The sequence below is a fragment of the Plutella xylostella genome, chromosome Z (assembly GCF_932276165.1).
Source record: "Plutella xylostella chromosome Z, ilPluXylo3.1, whole genome shotgun sequence".
NCBI lineage: Eukaryota > Metazoa > Arthropoda > Insecta > Lepidoptera > Plutellidae > Plutella > Plutella xylostella.
Window position 1 is genome coordinate 8073444 of NC_064012.1, and position 22912 is coordinate 8096355.

Below are 22912 nucleotides of genomic sequence, written 5' to 3' on the forward strand. Positions count from 1 at the left end.
GTATAGTTTGATTAGGTTCTGATAACTGTTTTCGTTGGTAACTGACATGCGCAGAACGAAAAGTTACAACGTTTTTGCTGCCGATGTAGATTCCGGAAAATGAGACCTGACTGACCTTAAGGTTAATAGATCGTTAGTAATAATAATATATTATTATGTACTTAATATCTCGTCGCCTATTCTCGACTCTCGACCAGTTTGAGCTGGCGTCACTGCGTTTTTCTTTTGACGAACCTGTAGGCCTATCACGGGCTTATGTAGCAATACGGCAATACGATACTATGTATGTTATGGAGAGCATGTTAGGTGCACATTTTAATAAATCAAATATAATACCTACTTATGTCGAGATATATGCAGGTAGATTCCACTAAAGGAAATAATGTCAATGTTACTGACTTGTTTTTTTTTTAATTTAAAGTACTTAATTAGTAATTTTATCTATTTCTTTTTATTTATTTATTTAATAACTTAAAATCTATCATTACAGCTACTCCAATGCGATAGGCAAGCAAACAGTTTTTAGTAGAATTAGAATGTAACTAAGAACGATAAAATAATCATGCTTTCATCACCAAGCGCACAATTCCAATGCCACATAATGCGTAAGCAGCTCTACTACAACACAACGATGTAATAATATAATACGCTTGATAAAAATGTCAAATAGATTTTTGGCACGGCCTACAAGCGTTTATTATTCCTGTTGATATCAAATCGACAGATAGGAAGCACGTTTGTTAAATTCCCATCGCCTTTCTGAGCTCGTGAACGGAATGGCAAATAATACTGGGGGTTCACTCCGATTTTGCGCATGCATACTTTTAATAAACATATTAGGTACATGTGTGTGAAAACTTTTAATTGGCTATGTATTATTAATCGTAATTTCTTATGTATAATGTTTAGCTGTAAGTTTTCCTCTGAATAAATAAATAATAAAAGGCGAAAATTAATAACCTTCGCTAGGAGACGGCACCAGAAGAAGAAGATGAAAATTAATAAAGGCGAAAGCGATTGTTTTATACTTTGCATTTGTTATTATTATTTTACGTAGATCAGTATCAACTTTTGCTCCTTGATTTTGGGAATGTCGTGAAAAAATATCTAAAGTCACGTGATCAATAAAGTTTATATGGATAAAAACAAAATAAAAACGGAGTTCAATAAAGTCGTAGAACCTATTAAACCTAATTAATAGTGATCCCTTGAATCATATATAATTAAGTATATATACTATTCTACTTCTGCAACACCCTGTATTATATCACATTATTCGCAAAGTCAGAGTGACCCCTCAGAAATGTGGCTGCTTATCGTTTGAATGCTCGAACAATCTAAGCATTCGTACCTACGAGTACCTTCATAATCACGTAAACGGTCTGTGAAATATGAAAAGTATTATCCAGTTGAATAAAATTGTAATGTTATGTATAAGTCACGTACCTATAAATGAATACGTAGTGTCTGTTCTCATACCCTTGTCGCTATTTTTAGTTAATGGTAGGTACTAGTAATTAGTGTTGACAGTGTTTAACTAACGTATGTTTTATTATTAGTTATTTATTTTTGACATCTCCGCCTTGCCCATTTTTCCAAAGTTATAAACATTAGGTACATTGCAAGTATACATAATCTATGGAAAATTTGCATTTTCAGAATCAACCAGAATCAAGAACATAACTGTACATATTTTTTTCCAGTACATCGGGAGTATGGAGGTGCCGCGGCCCTCCAACAGAGTGGAGATAGTGGCGGCCATGCGCCGGGTCAGAGTAAGTTCCCACTTATTTTTACTATTATTATATACTTAGTATACACTTATATAATAATAAAGAAGATGCTTCCTAAACTATGATAAGTTCGGATATTATAGTGATAAGGAATAAAAAACATAAAAAAAAAAAAAAAAGGAATATGAATACCGATTTCGGGTGTTTGAAAACTAGCGCAGTTAAAACTTCTAAGGTTTAATACACTCATAGGCAATGAAAAGGTTCCACTGAGAAAAGCACCAAATTACTTCTAAATGGAATAGGCTAGCTTAATGCCGTCTTCTGCAACTTTGAAGTATATTTAACAGAGCATCAGGTATCACATAACCATAAACTTACACGCTACTTACTCAACCTGTCCCGTAGTAATATATCATTAATGGTAGGATTAATAACAGGACATTGTTGCGTGAATAAACACTTATATACCATAGGTAACTCAACTAGTCCCTTATGTAGGACATGTAAGGAAGTAGATGAGACGGTTGAACATATTCTGTTAGCTTGTCCACCTACTACAGAAACAAGATTATCTATTCTTGGACCAACAGAGCGCCTACCTCAGCTATTACAACACCCAGGCCTGCTACTCCAGTTTACTCGGGAGCTAGGCTGGCTGAGCTGAAATCAAGGGGATATGTACAAAGGTTCCACTCGAGAGAGCCACGTACAGGAACTTCACCCCCTATGAGAATAGAATAGAATAGAATAGAGCATCAGGATATTACCAACTAAAATCGGTAATATTTTGTTCAAATTTTAAATTAATCTTTGAAAGAATTGGGGTTGTTTGTTGTCAGCATTTTGGAAGTGGAACTTTTTCATTGCCCGGCAGTGTAGTATTAAGTATGAAGTTAACGAAATACTTAGGTACTTCTTCATCACCATCATCAGCATCATCACTGCTGGACGTAGGCCTCTCCCAAAGCACACCACGTATATATCCTTTGATATATGTATGAATTTTATAATTTTTATACAAAAAGTTAAACAAAATTATTGTAAAAAAATTAAGGTTTTAACTATTGCTTCTTTTGGACAAAATAATAACATGCAAAAGTAAACCGATGTAGGTACGTTTGGTCTGTCCAGCCATGCAGAATAATTGGATTACATCAAGCATTTATGTTCGTTGGGCAACATTCATGGAAGAAAAGATATCTCTCGTTTAATTATGGCGCCTATGACTATCTTCTCAACCTGACGTGTAAAATGAAGGATGATATTGCTATATACCTCTATCTATAAAACAAACTACGTACGCACGTAAATCTACTTTTATGAATATTCAAGTCTAAAAGTTTAATCAAAACGTTGCTGACGTGAAGCATAAAGCAAAAAGCTACATCCGCCGGCAGTATATAGGACATGTATATTGATATACCTAGGAATAAGCTATCAGGGCGTTTGATAAAGGACCCTGAAAGCATTGCCTATTCATAGAAGCTCGCATAAAAGCTCCGACGTTGGGGAATATTAGATAAATTAGAGGAAACAGGAAGTCAGTTTCCAACGCTGTTTTTTATAAATATATGTAGGTACAATGCAAGGCATATTTTCAAAGACAAAAGTTAATAGAATCGCCTATTACTCTTTTTCCTCGCTCAATGATCAGACCATACGACAATTTATTAAATAAACAAAAATTATTAATATTAATAATAAATAAAAAAAAAGTAGGGTATAATTAAAAGTTCAAAAATAATAAACATCGTTAAGTACCAAAAGTAGGTCCATTGTAGGACAAATCTGATAAATAAGAGTTTAAATGGTAAGATAAGTAATCTAAAATCTAATTATTCTCTAAAGCAGTCGCAAACAACCCAACCAACAAACGGAGCTCTACTGTTGGGCAAAGTAATCAAAAGGCGAGATAGATAAAATTGGAAAAGTCGAGTGGACGAAAGTGGCAAGTAGAAGGGTGGAAACATCAAGAACTTTTTATTACAATGAAATATTGAAGACGCTTTAAATAGAGATGAGCCACCCTTTTTTATGGCTCCTAATGAAAAAGAAAAAGAGTTACTACAAAACATTTAATCCATGATTGATCTACGTGGATTTTTGAGTACACCTTCATTATAATGTTACTATAATATACGAACTGCAGTAAATCTTAAGATTAAATTTACTAAATGTTTTAAAAAGTTGTTCAGCTGAGTCACCCTGTTTCGGCTTAGGTACTATACCCTCCACTTTTGCAACACCCTATGAATTATGAAGTAGGCTTTGTACAAAAATTAATAAAAAGTTATTTACTATCCAAGACTGGTCCTTTTTTGTTTACGTAATTTTCTTTTCAGCTGGAGTTCAAAGCTAATTGTGTGAAGAAACGCAAAGTCATCATGGAGGTTTCCATCGACGGAGTCCGCGTCACAGCTGTTAAGAAGAAAAAGGTAAAACTGCATTCTAATATTACTTCTGTATCGCTAAACAAGGGCACTTATAGCTTAACAGGTGCAATGCTGCGTTCCCAGTAGTGAAACTGCTCACTCGTTAGGTTTGCGTACTCGGCGGCATGGCATACTAATAAGTGATACGCCGCTCATACACCGCTCACTCAGCCAGCGCCAATAAGTTTGTCCACTACGATCCCATCGTTAGGTAGACTAGTTTTATAATATAATTTATACATTTACACTCAACGCGGGACTTTAGTGAAACCCGTTATAAAGGTACATTGTTACGAATTGTAATAACAGAAACACAATGTAAGTCTAGCGTCTTTGATCTTTATAGAATTATATAGATCCCTTTGTAGGATTGTGGAATTTCTCTACAAGTATTAAATCATTCTGATCGCTAAACGCCGACGAATTTCTACCATCACCATGAGCCAATTTAGGGTAACTAGAGAGAACATTTAGGGCCTGTTCCACAATGTCTGGTTAGTGGCTACCTGTCGGATAAAATACATACTGTCACTGTCTAAAAAATAATGACAGAGAGTGACAGCATGTATTTTATCCGACAGGTAGCCACTAACCAGACATTGTGGAACAGGCCCTTAATGTCATAACCTAATTTATATACGAGTAAAAGCCTTATGCTTAGCAAGCATACTCATTTACAATTTAATTTAATATATCATGATTTCAGATTAGAGGCAACGGTTGCTACCGCTGATTGAATTCGATATTATTTTGTAAATAAAGCGGATATCTACTAAAGTAAACGGAAGGACTCGATCGTAACTTGATACAAGATCAGAGCTTCAAAACTAATTAATTCGCTTTGTACAAGACATTATAAACATGAAAGATTACGAATCGATTAGTCACACTAAAATGAAGCGAAGATTGGTCTTAATAGCACTTAAAGTTATCATATTTTTTTCGATCTAATATAATGTTTAAAAGCACAGTTAAAAGTAATTTGATGTGTTTTATCTACATTGTAATATATTTATTCATGCAAGACCAAATTAAAATTAACAATTCCATATAAAAAAATCCACCACAGGTTTCGTCATTAAAATATAAAATTACATAATTTCATCCGCGACATGCTTCGTCCATTTACAAAATAAAGAAGTCAGCAAACATCCTTCGTCAAGTTAAATAATTAAAATAGCCCGCCCCAGGACGCACCCGACCCAAAGGTTCCCATGACGCTGGCAGCATTGCCACGCTGCACTGCGAGGGAGATCCTCTGCATCAAGTACGCCCCAGAGCGCTTGTCATGGCCTCGATCCCTAAGACGACGCCCTAACTCTTTTATGAATGCCCTGCCCTGTGTTCCCCAGACCCCAGTCGTCTCCAACGCTAGAGGAACGAATATGTATGAGGCATTGTAATTGAGACCTACCTATGAAATGTTATCGATAACTAACTTTTCCCGGGAGGTTCGCATCACTCTAAATATAAAAATCGTATCAAAATCCGATGTGTACTTTGAAAATCAAAGCAAACATACATAGGTACTTGCTTAGGTACAGACAGACGTGAAAAGCGACTTTTCTTTATAATGCTCTGTAGTCAAGTGGCTAAGAATACCAATTACGTACAAAAAGCAGGGGTGGTCAACTTAGATCTACTATTGACTAACAAAACCCTGTGCAAAAAGTACTACCTATGTTCTTATGAGAATATTCCGAGCATAACAAATTGTTTAGGGACAGGCGATTAATATAGTGCTTACAATCTGTATGACATCGTAATTAACCTATCTGTACGAAGCAGATTGGCTATTTCCGTCAAATTCCATGGGGCATCTGCAACCAAGGTCGCAAGTTAATGGGTATAGCCCGTGAACGTGACACAATATTAGGGTTTCTGATTTCTCGACCTGTTTTTGTTCTCGAGCTTCGAGAATTCTCGAGCCCAAATTCTCGAGTCTTCTCGAGTCTCGAGCCTTTCTAAGAAGACCTTTAGAAAAAAGCCTTAATTTAAAAAAAAACACAAAATCTTCATTTTTTACTTTGTCAACTTAATCACAAATAAAATATTCTACTAAATACTCATAATTAGCTGTCTAGCTAGTTGCTTATTACTAGTACAAGGTGGGCCAAAAGTAATCACCCTATTGGAAGTTGCTCTCATTTGTGCAAATGGCCGCCAATTTCAAATCAGTTTTGATATTGGTGGACTAGATAAATGCAGAAAACAATTTCAAAAGCCGTGGAGTGATATACTCCCCAAGAACGCAGAATAATTGTGTTTATTCAGTTCTCTGTTCGCCTTTTTTTTCGTTTTATCTGTAATTTTTCCCTGCAATTTCGCCCAATTTAACCGTTTCAGTCAGTTTTTCTGGGGTTTTTTGAAGTCCCGTGTTTATCTGAATAAGCTCGTGTCTCTGGAAGCCCTTAAGGACAATATTCGACACGAGTGCGAGAATCTCTCGCCCGAAGTTTTCGCTGAAGTGATGAGAAATGTCATAAAACGAGCCCGTATGACAATCAATTGTGACGGCGCCTATTTGGCCGATATCATCTTCTCGACTTTATCAACAAAATTGTAAAGGTTCAAATTACTTCAAATAAACAAAATGAAATATCAGAATCGAAGGTTTTCACTTACAAAAAAAATGAGAGCCAAACAACATCGGATGACTTCTTTTGGTCCACCTGACCTAAGACACAGTACGAACTATTACTACGTTATCTTTTAACCATTCATTGGTATTATCAGTACAGCACTAGCTTAAATCGAGATGAAACATAATAAATCATAATACACGCGTGGTATGCGTGTGTGTTGTTAAAAGCGGCGCAGGAAAATTCGAATTGAATATTCTTAATTTTTATCTAAAGGCTCGAGAAATTCTCGAGTCTTCAGATTTTTTTCTCGTCTCGAACCAAGCCGAATTTCTCGAATCTTCTCGAGCTCGAGAATTCTCGAGCAGAAACCCTACACAATATCAATGAAAGCCAATCTCAGCAGTAGCGCTTCCGCCACCGGCCATTTTATGGGCCAAATACATAATTATATCTAGATATAGAGCTAGAATATAGAGAATGGTGAGATCAACTTATTTTAAATTCTTAACCGCTATAGATAATTTATTGAGAAGTAATCTCATCAAAAAATGATACGTTTACGTTACGGTGTTACGGTAGATCTTACCGGACAACATACAGATTCGCCTTCATTAAAATGTAGCTTGTCATAGAGGGAGTTGTATGTTTAAGTATTTTTAACAGGTATATTCCAGGTTCCATATTCAGGTACCTACACACGTGAATATTTCAGGAAGCACTCCAATAAAAAAACACTACGTATACTTAATTAAAGATAGTCTCATTTCTAATGAATTACATATTATACATTAAATACTTTATAAACGGGACCGAACCCTCACAAGCAAAGAGGCGAAAGTTTCCCCTCTTGCGCTCCAGCCCTAGCCCCGACTCAATTACATTTTTTTTACAGAAAAGGTTCTTCAGCCGCAGCAAGAACAGGAAGAAGGCCGAGCTGAAGCCGCAGGTCATCATGCACCACCCCATCTACCGCATCTTCTACGTCTCACACGACAGCTCAGATCTCAAAATATTCTCCTACATCGCGCGAGATGGAGCCACCAACGAGTTCAAGTGCAACGTCTTCAAAAGCACCAAGAAGGTAAGTCTTTAATAATGAAAATCCCCCACACAACACAACACCTCTTTCATATATCAATCACGAGAAGAGAAAAGTTCGAGGTACTTAGTTTGATTTATTCAAGACATTGATCGATCGGTAGCTTGGTTCCTTGGCGATAGACAATTTCGTCGCCTTTCCAAGTTACCACATGACCCGAAATTGTTACCTACTAGGTATATTTACGAGCTGAAAACAATACATCTTGATCTTGGTCATGCATGAAACGTCATAGGATAACGCGGATTTGTGTGCAGGACATTGTTATGATCACGATTCTAGACTCTGCAATGAGAACGGCACACACCATTATTTTAACAATGAACATTGAATGTGAAACACTACAGCATGCGGTATTATGGTGTTGATCTCTTAGTAAAAGGATTACAATTTATGCTAATGAAAGCTTCTATAACTTAGAATAGCGGCGGATGGTATCAACAGTAAAGTGTGAAAGGAGAAGGAGGCAGGGGCGGCCTTCGGAAGGAAGCTATTAATCACGCGGAGGAAAGGAACCTATCAACGTTCACGACACGGGCCACGCTTCGCTCGCTTTGCCATTATCTTACGAATAATTTAATTTAATTTTCCTAAAAACACCCCGCATCATTCATTGACGTATTGAAACTTTAGTGGAAATTGCCTACACGGCCTACGCCTAACACATTACACACTCTACTGGTAGTACCTACATAGAGTTTTCTTAATTTCTTTCACTCTCACGAGTTGTTTTTGAAGCTTTAATTATTTATGAACATAAGATCCTGCTAGGTAGTCCCGTATCTGAAAATTGTGCTAGACATAGATGTGGTTCTGATACAAAAGAATCTAAAATTTATCTAAATACCAGGTATATTCATTTCAATTCTAGCGAATTGGCTTCATTCTGAAATATGACTACATAATATGAATCCTTAGATTTCAACATTTGGATTATTGGAGCTTTGTTGGTGGGTATAGGTACCTATATATACACTACACAGTTAATATAAAATTATTTAAACTGTTTGTTTATTAGCTTAACTGGGTGCAAAGTTAAATAATTAATGATAATTTTGGTGAAATATTACACTGACGGGCAAAGAAACAGTTCCACTTACAAAATTGGGACACTAAGGGTCTGTTTCACAATGTCTGGTTAGTGGCTACCTGACGGATAAAATACATGCTGTCACTCTCTGTTATTATTTTTTAGACAGTGACAGCATGTATTTTATCCGACAGGTAGCGACTAACCAGACATTGTGAAACAGGGGCTAAATGGCGTTAATATTCTGCTGAGCTTTTAAATATACTTCTTTATTGCATACGCCGTCATTAAGTTAGCCTTTTCCGCTTAGGAGAAACTCGGTGCATTTCTCACTGGAACTCTTTCATTGCCCGTGAGTGTAATTTTATTCTCACGGCGGCGGCGGCGGTGCAACTAGAATTATTATGTACCTACCTAAGTAAAACTTTATCATAGCGAAGAATACAATGAGTACCTACCTAGATGTCATAATAATACTTATTGTACACATATTATGACTATATGTACGTAGTAGTATAACACGCGCTATCATAAGTTAATTACGGCTGAAGCATTTGACCTCACCTGCATTTTAATTATATCATCCTGTCATGGAATTCCAGGCCACACATATTCAGACAAATGAAATACATAAACTTGTGATGAAATATTTAAATATTATACTATCATACAATATACCAACAGTACAAGTCTAATATAAGATACCTTAATACTTGGCACACACTTTAAAAAAACTAAGACTTTGAGCTAAAAAAATATATTTTGATTAGCTGAAAAAGTAAAACTTTTCTGCAATCTTTGATGGATGGAAATCACATAGGTACCTGCGCGCCCGGTTTCCCTTTTGCCATTTTCCTTGGGCATACCGAATACTGTTTGTGTTGACATGACACTGCGATATGTTATTCGATAACTATAGACAAGAGTGTCAAAACTGGTCAAAACTATTCGGGATCGCACTACAGGAAATATAAATCCAAAGACTTCAGTTTGTTATACGTACGAAGCTTTACTATTGAAATAAATCCTGCAACAAACAACTAAAATTATCAGCGCTGTGCCATACGAAAGTTAAGGTAATCCTTTAATTAAATTAATTAAATCTGGCGTCCGAAAACAGGAGGTGCGGAGAATAAACAAACTGCGACCTGCGAGTTACAGGCATTAAGCAACAGTCGTAATTAAAATCCGGGCACAAAAAGGCACTTACAAACGTTCAGAACCTCAGGCGCCTAAACAAAGAAGGAAACGGTGCTATAACTGTTAAACTTTATAAATATAAAAAAGACCTCCAAAACTTCGCTTATACTTTACTTTCTTTGTAAACAGCTTCTTTTAAACTTATTAAGTGGTTCTTAATTTATATGACGCAGATTTATTTAATAGTAAAGCTTAGCTTAAAAATTGTACGCTTGGTGATGAAAGCGCATAACGTTTATTTATAAGGGAAGCTTAATGTCGTGTATGATATGATTTATTTAAGAATAAGATTAAAAAAGATTTGCATGACTAAAGAGGGTGTGTACTACAAGGTATTAATTATGTACTGTTATAATAATTAATAATAATTATGCAATATTTTTTTATTTACTCTGAGTTAGTTAAAAAGGGTAATGGAAAAAGGTTCTTTGATATCGGATATTTTATATTATCTTTAGATGAAGCTACGCTACGTAAAAAATATGTTAAAGTGTACATAAAAAAATCTTAGGTAATTATTATATTGTAACATCTGCTTCATAAGATGACGCCTATCCATGCCGATATTGCAATATAGGTAGGTACTATACACTATAATGAAATGGTTCCTGCTGAGCATCTAATGACAATAAAGGAGGTATTATGACAACCCGAGTATAATAATCCCAATAAAAAAATACTTACCATGACCTCCTGTATCACCGAAAAAACTTTGTCGGCCCATGTGCCGAACACCCTGTATAATTGTAAAACCTTATAATGTTTGGTGTTAAAAATATTTCAGCTTCATAATACTATTATGCATAATAATATGTTTATTCACCTACTCTGTACAGAGTCGTGAGCACAAGTTTCAATCCTCCGTTAACGTTGCGTATCGTCAACTGTCACTGTCAAAATGTAAGGCAAAGTTAGTTCCAAAAGTGACATTTGTTTTTTCCATATGTTAGGTGGAATTTCACCAAACGCTAAACGTATTTAGTAGCCTGTCATACGTCTGTCAGTTAGTACAAAATGTATTTAAAATTTGATTTAAATACGTTTAGCGTTTGGTAAAAGTGACCCTTCGTGTATATTCGAAAATAGTATCGAATCCTATGCTCGCTGCACAGTACATACTTTTCAGAAGCATATACTCGAACATCCATGTGTAGTATGTATGTATGTACCTACACACATACATACTACATAATCATTATGCTATGGCAGTCAGCCGCATGTCAGCCGTTTATCTGTAGTTGACAGTTTGATTTAGACCATCCTTCTTTGTCTCGAAATCTGGCATCTGTCTGAGTCAGCCCTACAATACCTGTCTCAAACTTAGCCGGCAATTCGATAAGTTTTTCTGAAAAGACCCTCGGGATATCTATTAACTTTTACAGGGTTTTCATCTGCTCTGTTTCAGGAATTTTCAGTATACATTGTACTATTTATGAATATTCTTCCTCTGTTCACTGTCAATTAGTACAAGTGCAGAAAGGTTTTTCATAATTGTTTTTTTTTAATTTACGTAAGAAAAGAAGGTAATGGTATTTTGATTTTCCTTATTCCCAATACTTCCTTTTTATACCCGCAAGTCTTTTTTTACTTTGTATTAGTAGTAGTGAGCTGTCGGCTTATACGAAATCATATAAATCATAGTAGCTGAGTAACGTATGAGACATTACTCAGTTTCTCTTTCTATGATTTAAATTCCTTCTTCCTGTAATCTTCCTGATCCCAAACGCAGTTCAATGTAATAAACGATTTCAGGCACCAACTCTGTAATCGCTAAAAAACGCCGTCCTTTCTAAAATAAGTCTAATACCTAATCATCCAATATTTATCAGAGCTCAAAGCTACTGACCTGCTTTCTATGTTAGTCAGTATGTCGGGTACATAATTAATTGGCTTGCCTGCGGAAAATTCGGAATATATTCCGAATTCAATATCGTTTCGGTAACGTAGAGATGGCATGAATACAGCGTGTACATATCTATCGAACCCTAAGGAGCACGTGTACTTGCATGCAAATGTTTCACAGTATATCTATGTAGGTACATGAATTCTAAAATCAAATCTGAACATCCACAGCACCCGAGATTCGACGAGTATTCAGTGGGAGCACATAAAATATTCAGATTTGTGTACAATTTATGCATTGAATTGTCATTTTTATATTAATAATATGTAAGTATTTTGTATGATATTTTTTTGTTTATAATATGGATATATTTGTGAGTTTGTAAGGAAGAATGTTTATAAATGTACTTACATATAACGAATAAACTCAAAAACTAATGAACCGATTCCAAAGTCAAGCTCTTTCCTTGTCATCACGGAAATATTTAATTATATTGTAGTAAATATTAATTAGTGCATTGCTGCACCCACTTTTCGCCTACCCCGCAAGGGAGTACATTAGTACAAGGCGTCAGTGTTTGTTTGTTGTTATATTAATTAGTAAATATTTTACAGTATTATGTTTATTAATCAATTTATTGACAATTACAACGCAATAACAAGATAGAAGTTTCCACCGTTTCTGGAACTATGAATCCGATTTTCCAGAACTAATCTTAATTCATTCACAGTTTACTGCTGTTGGCTTGTTGGTCCTAAATATACAAATTAACTACGTTATTATTGCTGTTGTTAGTTCTAATAACTCTTAATAATAGATGTCGTAGTTACAGACATGTCACAACTGTAAACTCGGGTATATAACACTAAAATTTACTAGTCATAACTTCAAAAGTTCTAAATTTCTGCCGAGGGACTAGACCGCTAAACGCAGTGTAGCTTGATGATGTAGCTTTAAGTTTTTTTAATGTCACAGTTAAGGCTATAGACTAAAATTACCTTTACCCAATTTTAAATTAATACTAGTCACTATTCTGTATGCGAATTGGTAGTCATTAAAAGAACGTGTCCTTAATTTTTTTTTGTTGAGGCGCGCGTGGCACCATGTTACTAAGTTACTGGTAGATAGGTTCTTTTCATGTAATTTCATGCAACATCTGTTGCAGTTAATAAAATATTGTAATTGATGATGGTAAATATATCATCATACCCTTCCTCTATAGATCTATATTCTGTGATAATATAGATCACGATCAGAACTGGGCTATATCTAGGCATAGCTGTGTATAATTAGTTCAAAATAAGATTTATGACATCGTCTGTAATATCCTTTTATTGTTTCACACTGGGTGTCGTCATGTTATTAGTTGGCTGTCATAACACGATAGAGCGACGACGGGCGTCCGTCAGCAACTATAGTTTATTTGTGTAGAGAGCGCCATCGCCATGCGCGCGCGGCCGCCCCATGCTCTCGCGCCAGTCGCCGCGCGCCGCCCGCCTCGCTCGCGCGCCACGCCGCCGCCGCCGGCATGAGTGCCACACGTTCCGATCAATCACATATATGTGCAACAATACGAATAATTCATCAACCATGTCAAATCAAAGGGACCATAACGGGAAAAACAAAAAGAGCGATCGCGCCCTTAAACACTTGCCAACCGACGTGATACTGAAAGCGAGGACCACGCTAGGGACGCTCCTGAAACCAAAACATCAGGATAATGACCGGCCGAAGTTCTCGCGGAACTCGTCTCGGGACAAGAGCCGGGCGAAGGAGGAGCGCCTGCCGGCGAGCCGCTCGGAGCCGGAGTTCAGCGCGCTGGGCCGCCCGCGCCGCAGCCGCATCGACGAGTGCGGGCCCGCGCCGCGCCGCCCGCGCCCGCTCTCGCTAGGACCCGACAAACGCTTGTTAGCGGAGCAAGTCGAAGACTTCCATCGAAGGACATTTCCTCTGGAGCCAGTCAATGTTTACAATTCCGCCGAAGACGTGTGCGTCCCGAGGCATGAACTTGTTGTTAATAGTGTTAAAAGTAATGGCAGCGACGTACAGGTACACGAAAATGTAGAGAAGCCTCGGAAGAAGCTTTCGTTTCGCGAGCCGGAGATACTGGACCGCTCGGAGGAACATGCGCAGGCGCCGGCGCGCACGCACAAGCTGATGGGCATCAACAGCCTCTCGCGCCGCCCTCAGAGGATCTCCTTGCAAGTTGAACCCATTCCAACCGTCATTACTGAAGACTCGGATCTAGAGGTCAGTATAGTTAACATCCTTTGGGGATTACAGTCGTCAGGATAATATATGTATGTACCTATATGTATGACTGAAACTTTTCCTAAAACCTGGGCTTGTAGCACGGGGCGCATTTACGACGTGAAATAAGTTTTGCATCGCGCAAAACGAGCGTAGTCAAGTCAAGAGCGAGCGTATCTAAGAACTTTTGTAACGTCTTAAATGCGCCCCGTGCTAGGCTTTCTGGTAATACGAAGGTAATCAGAAAATTTGATAGTAACTGCGAGGATGCTTGCTTGGCTGATCAACAATCTCCACTCAAAAGAATATATCTTACCATTTCGTAAAAAACTACCTACTAAAAGAATATAAAGGTATATTTTTACTAAGTAGAGTGAAAGAAATTCGACTGCTATTTTAAAATTCCAGCGAAATTCAATTAATTTTTCAAGAGTCCTCCGCACAAAAGGCCGTTTGGGAACTAATTTGTAATGAATAACATTTATAAATATTAAAACGAGTCCAAATTGCTTCACCAATTAAATTAAATAATCATGAAAAGTTATCTAATCGTGAGAAATTACATTACGCACCCACGCAAAGTTTCAAGTCTCAGGTGAAAAATAAATTGAATCGTGAAGTGAACTCATACAGAGGCACTGACAGCCGCCGCTGTTTGTAACTAAGCGGTTTCACAATCTACAGGCTGCGCTCGGAAACATTAAAGCTGTTTACGTCAACTGTGCACTTAACCGTATGCTCGACGAAACAATCCGCACCGCCACCGCACGTATTAAAGCGAAAACCTATAAACATTTTAAATTTATCAAACACTAGCCTCTGAGAATAGCTACGTCACGGTTTGTTCCATGTTTATTTTGATTTCCTCTGTCACAATCAAAGATCAAGGCCCGCCACCAGTCGCGCCATTTTTTGTGACGTCACAATTTCATATTTTCACTCACAATTTATTTATCATCACAGGGTGACACTTCCGTCGTCTAGTTCTAGATATAACTACAAATACACTGGGCGTTAAATTTATTATCGTGGTACATGCTCAAGCGTCCAACATCGCATGATGATATATGTTGCGCCTTTTTAGTTGTAAATATTATTATGTTTAGCCGACAATTTTGTTTAGTTGTACTTCGTACTTCACGTTCACTAATTAATTTGTCTACTCGACATTTCTGACGTAGACATGTGAAAGGATTTGCTAATTTAACATTGTTTGTTCGTATTGTGTTAAGTTTGTATATAAACACTATACAATTATATTCAAAATGAAAAGCTTTATTTTATCATCAAAGGTACGAATACCTAACCATGAAAGGCATAACTCTGGATTAAATTAATTAAAGTTTACAAGATTTCATATATAGGAACATATCCCTTATTAACTTCATGACATCAGAGGGATAATCTTATGACACCAGTCGTTAACAATGTATCAATACAATTTAATAATATTGAGTTAAGTATATCTGATTTAATTATATATTTTTTAAATCATTGTATAAAGTAACGAAAGACTTAATTTAACTTGATTCCACAATTTTAAATCAGTTCAATAAATCATCTTGGCACTCGTTTAGATGTTAACCCTTTTTCGGCGCCGCTGTGAACCCCCGCATCGTGTGTACCGCTTCACATTTATGTTTATGATGGGATTATTTATTCAATAGTCCCTCGCCAACAAGTCTGCTTCTTCATTCCACGAGCACACAAACTCTAGTTTCATATTTTTCATTTTGAGCGGATTATTCCATACAGTAGATAAAATTCTAGAGTGCACGATAAGATTGACTCGCAGTTACCTCGTGTCTTATATTTTTCCGCTATTAACCACATTTCTTTGACCTCACTCTGGTTATAGTGACGAGCGATGACGTTTGCTACGAAAATAGACTACTAACGTATCCGAGATATGAGGTAGCCAAAAATTACGACTGACATAAAGGTCATTGTCACTGGATGACCAACTTGCCGGTCTACAAACTTTTCCGGAGTTTTCCGCCGGCACTTTTGAGAGTTTCGTCCTCATTTATGACTTGGTAGGAGGTGAGGTTTAATAATAATATTAAGTTAAATAATAAAGTAAACGTTGTAAGTACCGGTCAAGTTAGATATATTTTGCGATAAACTTTGTAAGTACTTACATAGTATTGTTTCGTTTAAAAAACCGGGTTAAATCCAAGCAAATTAGTGCTTAAAATGACATCTACAATCTACGTAACGCCTAAAATTATTTTGCTCCGAAGCATTTAATTGGCTTTGGTTTTTTTGTCAATTTTTGTGTCGCCTTTAATAATTATAAGTAAATAAATGAATTTTACTAAATATACTTTCAGAGTGACTTGCACCAACTTATTAATCGTAATTAAATCTATTGCTTGTTTCCTTTGACAGTATAGTGTCAGAGCAAGCCAGGAATAGATTTAATTACGATTAAAAAGTTGGTGCAAGTCACTCTCAAACATAGAGCTTTTTAAATGTGATGTTAAAAGTACTTTCAAACATACCTACTTAGAGCTTTTTAAATGAAGATGAGACTCAAGACTCAAGAGTTTCTGAATAACAAACAAGCGGCCTGGGGCGGATGTTTCTGTTTCCGAATCGCCCTGGGAGTGGGTACGTGCTGGCGCCCGCTGCAGATAGGCTTGTGTAATTGTTGAATAAACCACCGCGCCAGGCAGTTTACACAATGGCGTCTTGAGGCCTGTCACCACGAGTGCCTGGCTATGTAAAGTTATGACAAGTTTATACACTGCTACAGGCGAGGTGTTATAAACTTACCTACATAACATTTGTTGTAACTGATATAACTGATATAAACTTAGATATTGTACAGGGTGAAAAGATAAGTCGGGCACTGCAGGCATACTATCTTAATTCTTCAAATTTGCTCGTTTCACTGAAAGGGGACATTTTTCATTTTTAAGTAGAAATAAACCTGAATGTTTTACTGTATTACAAAGATTTAAAATGTATAATAAATGAACAAACAAGCTTTGCTTAGCCACTTTTCCGGGCAATAATAGGAGACCGGGGACAAAAGTAACAGTTTGTAGTTTCTGTCTGATTTCTCGTTATTAATAACATTTACGATAAAATAAATATAGTCACATAAAACTTTCGTCTATAGTCTACAAATATCCTTTATTACTTTACTTAATGCATTACGAATATTAGCAATTTTAAAGCCTCAAAAAAAAAGGGAAATTGTTACTTTCGACCCCATGGTCAGGGCGAAAGTAACAGGCATGGGTCGAAAGTAACAACCCATAAATTCTGCCCAATGTTATAAATACGATTCAAAATAAAGAACAAAAAAATCAATCAAATAATTTAGTTAAGAAAACTTCATAAAAAACTATCAAAACTAAAAAAAAACTTATAACTTTTTAACAAAACTAAAAAAAACTTCTTAAGATAAACTGTACATATTATGGCACAAATATCTAATCAAAACAACAAAAAATAAAAATTATCCACGTGACATGGCAAACTTACCAAAGTAACTTTGTCCTGCTGCGAGCTGTTACTTTTGTATCCATCCCCATTTTTTTAATATCAGGCGTCATAACTTTAATACAGCACGTTATTCGAAAACAATTTATAACATGCTACAGACAATCTCTTAATGAATCAATGAACAAATAGTCATATGGTTCTTTGCATCTTAATTCTACGTAAACACTAAATGAATAAATACCAAAAAACTTACTTTTGATGTGTAAAATCACGAAATACTCACTAACACAAACTTGCACCGCGGCTCGGGCGCGGAAAATGATAGCATGCGCGGGGGGCAGGGCAAGCTGACAACCAGCGGTCGCCGGCGACGTTTCGGCTATTGGGGAAGACTACAGAGTTTTTGTTACTTTCGACCCGCTGTTACTTTTGTCTCCGGTCTCCCCTAATAATAATATGGCCTTTCCTAAGACTAATAACTAATTCGATATTTGTTGGGTAAGTATATATCTTTATGATATAAACGTTGACTCTAAAGTTCTATTTTGTCCTTAAATAAGTAATGCCAATAGGTAAATTTTCCAGAAAAAGCCTTCTGAAGGCGAAATCTTCTTGGGACAACCGAACCATCAATAATTTATTTCCAAAAAATCGTTATTTCTTTCGTATTATTTTTAGATGATTTCATCTCTAGGTACGTTTATCAGATATGTAAATGACATCTAAAGTAGACCAATTTAAACAAAATACAATTATATTTATGAACGAAATACAATTATATGTTTGTATTCAAATTCAAAAATGTTAAGTTTTAAATCCATCCACAAGATTTGGACTTGTCAGTCACGAAACACATAGATAGTTACACGAGAAACTTATAACACCAAAACTAAGGGACTCACCTCACACAATTTTACATGAACCAGAATACAATAATACAACACAGTGTAAGTATAATGTATGTATTTGTAAGCTCTTATTAGAAATGCACGTTCTGCTGGATATCTTGTCGATATCTGGCCGCGGTCCAAGGTCGTCGTGTATACTCCGGTTCCACCGAATTGCACTTCTAATTCTTTATTCTGTTTGTACCTTATTCCAGGAGTTATTTATGTCGAGCGTGGTCACTAGCCGGCCGCGGTCTCGGCCGAAATCATTATTAAATGCGAACTTGCAGCAGGTAATGTTACGGCCGAATAGACGCGCTCGTTGAATAGGGTAGTTTCCATAGAGCAAGTATTTTATACAATGAAAAATTAGCAGACACGTATTTTTTTATATTTTATCAAACCACTTTATCCTTAGTTATAGTGCAATGTTAAGTAGATGGTGGGGGCAGTGACGTGACGACTACCTACATTATTATTATGTTGGAAGGCGTGTCGTTGGTCGCCAGACCCTATATAACATTTATGTCCCTACCTAACATTGTTATATTTATTTAAAATATTAAAAAATACGTGTCTCATATATTTATCTTTTTACAACGCTAACTAAATATCAAAATTTAGGAAACTAGCCTATTATCCGTCTTCGCACGGCGATCCGTTTTCTTGTTTACACGTTCATCAACCAACAGTGACCATCACTTGTAACCTTTGATGTGATGACTACAGAAGGAAGATGTTAGATTGACGTGAGTATCTCTGTCTGTAGGATATTTGTGTTAAACTTCGTAGCTTAGCTTAGAAATTGGCTGATTGCTTACCTTTTTTTTAAGTTGAACCTGCATTAAATTTGCAATTTTATTTTTTTCTTCTTCATACAAGTACCTATACTATACCTGCCATAGAAAAAAGCACGTCTCTTTTTATATTATTGACTTAATTATATTTTATTTCGCTAAAATTTGTACTATTATTTGATGTATTACTGAGTTTACTGACCGTAAAGGTGAGGCGGGACATCAACGTTGACATGCTTCTGCACGAGCAGAATTAAATTACGTACAAAGGACTAGACTAGATTATGTGATGCCCGAAGTAGTTAATTTGCCCTATAGGTTGGTAGTATGTAACTCATAAATCCCATAAATAAAATATAAATATTAAAGTTGCATCATATCGATTTCAAAACTAGAGCCTGAAAACACTAAATAAATCCTCTTTGATTTGCCTTTCATTGATGTTCAGTCTATAATACTAAAAATGTTTAAACGCTTATTTACGCTGTAAGATTTATCGCTATCCAAACTTATTTCAACTTCAAAGCTGAACAGAAAACATAAACCATTTTGTTCCACCACAACATGCCGCGGCAACGCGGGGTTGACATTTAGAAGTCCCTGTACGCGAATTAGCCAGCAGCAAAATTGTTGCGATGTCCACGAATTTGTTATTCAAAAATAGAATACTTCTGTATTATTTTCTTTTTGTGGCAGAGTCAAGCTATGCGCATCGTGCGGACGGTGGGGCAGGCATTCGAAGTGTGCCACAACATGCAGCGGCAGGAGCGCGAGGCGGCCGAGGCTGCGGAGGCGGCCAGCGTGTCCGCGCGCGGCGACCCCGTGTCCGCACGCGGCGACCACGTGTCCGCGCGAGGCGACCACGTGTCCGCGCGAGGCGACCCGGCGCCCTCCAACACCGGCAGCGACATCCTGCCTTTCAAAGGTACCTACTTACCATTTTATAAAACTATTTCCAACAATGTATGTTATCAATAAACCCTACATGATCAACTTCCATTTTCCCAGCCTAATCCCCCTACCTCATCGAATCCCATATAAATTGCACTTCGTGTAAAATTGAATGGTGCGGGACTCAAGCAGCTTTATCGCATAGAACATGTTTCAATGCCCGGGGCTACCGGACAGATTAATCCGAACATAGCTGGCCGAGTGGACAATCCAATTAATGCGGTGTCCTCTCTATCGGGTAGAGGGAACCAAGTCGGATGTCTAATTTTCTTACCCCAATTATTGTCTTGCTCGCGACAACTCTATATTTCGCTCAGCGATTTTGCGAATGGTTTATGATTATTGCTGTGCTACTGTTTGTACTTATTTATGTGTTTTATAACTGCTTTCGAAGTTTACTGCGATCGTATTTTTTAAATGCCAAATTTAAACAGGTACATGCAACCTAAGTGGTGCACCACTGGCTCATTAAGTGGTGTACACAATGTTATTTACCAAACCATAATAATTTTACCACTTATTTGTAGTAATTTCTTTCACTACTTGAAGAAGTTGTTTCGTTTTCTAAAAAGAACTTCTTCTTTGCCGTTTTATCGTATTCGTTCACATGTATTATTGAAGTGCTCATATCATTACTATATGATAGATAACTTTTACATACGGGTACCTACATCGACTATGCATACGGGATTCTTCACCCAGCTAGTACGTTTCTTTATAAATCTGAACAAATCTGACTGTATTTTGTGAGTTCTGTGTGTCGTAAAGAAGCTATAACTGTCAAACTATAAAAGTAATGAAACCGTACTACCTGACTAGTTTATTTATTCACGATTAAGAAATGAATCACGTTGGATGAAAAAGTAACATGTTATACGCACAGTAAATGGGAGAATTAATTACAGGTACTTACTCGTACTCGTAACTACCTACCTAAATATTATTTGATGTGAGGCAAAAGGTAATAAATGGATAATTTAATTATTCTATTGATAATGTTTAGATAAGTATGTTGTTTCTCTTGTTACATACGTAAGTACTTTCTGTAAATAGTTGTCTGTAGATAGGTACCAGTCATCATCATTCGTTTGCGTCTGCGCGCCATGACATTTAGTCGCGCTATAAAAAAATAGCAGTTCCGACACTAATTAAGTCGTGCTGCGAAAATCGCAGAAAAATCCGTGCGCGCATTTAAGAATCGTGTCGCAATTGCGATTAATTTCATGCTTCCAAAAATCGCAGTGCGCGCAAGCCCTAACCGTGTGTTCATTTACGGTAAATTTGAGAGGAATAAGCGATTTGTGTGAAATAGCCCTTACATTTTCACGCAGCGGCCAGCGCTTTGTGAAATTGTGTTAAAACTAAAACGAATTCGAGCGGATAGCCAGTTTTGTTTTTGATGTTGTTACAATTTCATCAAAGTTATCTATCACAAAGTAATGGCATTGCAGTGTAACCACAATAAAGTGGCCACTTACAGCCATTTAAGAGTATTTACTTAGTGACAATCATTTAAATTATCTTAAATTATTGGCTAATGTTAGAGAAGTATAAAATTCTGCTTGCGTCTCATCTTAGTATAATTTTACTTACACATTTAATTGACTGACAAGATCAAAGCGGTGAATTACAACTATAGCGAATTCCACGCCGTTGAACCTTCATGTCTTGCAAGCACCTTGGCCCGGCAGTGTGTGATGTGAGGTTTGTCCGCAGAGTCGGGAGCGAGTTCGCTACTGGCTCAGGCCGAGGCAGCTGCTGCTGTGGAGACCAAGCCCCCGCCGGAGTTCGAGCTGCTGCCGCCACCCGCAAGGAAGGCCAACCCGAGGCGACCCGCGCAGGTAATATGATATATAATATGTAATAAAATATGTTGGGACATCTCACACACGGCCATCCAACCCCAAACTAGGCAGAGCCTGTAATTATGGGTATAGGTATAGATAGGTAATTTATCAACATTGAAGACAAGTGACTGCACTGTGCACTTTAGGGACAGTAGATGTATAGCTGAGGTCGTGTATAGGTATATGATGATTGTGAGGCATGCTCCGATTGCAGGTTAACTTTATATATTGAGTGGTGTAGGTGTCAAATGTAGTTTTACCCGCTAACGGCGAAGACAAAGGGATTATCGCTTTAACCAGGTACGGACTTATTATGACCAGATGATCGGTAGATCTCAACGCTCGACCGTGGGGACATATGAATGAAACTTACATTTGAGATATTGAGGGGTAGTATGGTTCAAAACTTTGAATAACATGTTGAGAATATGAGTATTCCGGCGAAGGCGTTTCGGAGCCACTTTTCATTTGTTAAAATTATTATAAACGTAGCAGCTGCTTGCTGTAATTTTAATGAGAGCTGAGTGTTCCCACCCACTGAAAGCACGCCTGCTTTTAACTTATTAAGCTCCGCTAAAATATTATATTTATGTATGTAAGTAAATTCAAATATTTATACAAATCCTGAGACTTCAATACTAAAAAAACTTACTCTAATGAAATAAAAGAACTCCTGAATATAATATTACTTAGCTACTTCAAAAAGAAAGAGAAAAAGTTTGGTAAATTATGCTACATTTCTCTGTAAATATATTTTTTTTGCGCCCAAGTTAATAATTCAAGTAGGTAGGTCGAAATA

General features: G+C 36.8%; 1 protein-coding gene across 3 annotated transcripts in view; it reads left to right on the forward strand.

Moving 5' to 3' along the window:
* Window positions 1–22912, forward strand: part of LOC105381784 (carboxyl-terminal PDZ ligand of neuronal nitric oxide synthase protein) — an 85513-nt gene that overhangs the window by 45068 nt on the left and 17533 nt on the right. The window contains exons 3-7 of one of the 3 annotated variants that reach the window (XM_038121752.2): window positions 1704–1775; window positions 4079–4171; window positions 7646–7834; window positions 20009–20240; window positions 21983–22107. In XM_038121752.2, coding sequence (XP_037977680.2) covers window positions 1704–1775; window positions 4079–4171; window positions 7646–7834; window positions 20009–20240; window positions 21983–22107 — 711 coding nt within the window. Of the gene's footprint in view, window positions 1–1703; window positions 1776–4078; window positions 4172–7645; window positions 7835–11765; window positions 14176–20008; window positions 20241–21982; window positions 22108–22912 lie in introns of those variants that run through there. The other 2 variants (XM_038121757.2, XM_038121744.2) reach the window with 2 other exon arrangements.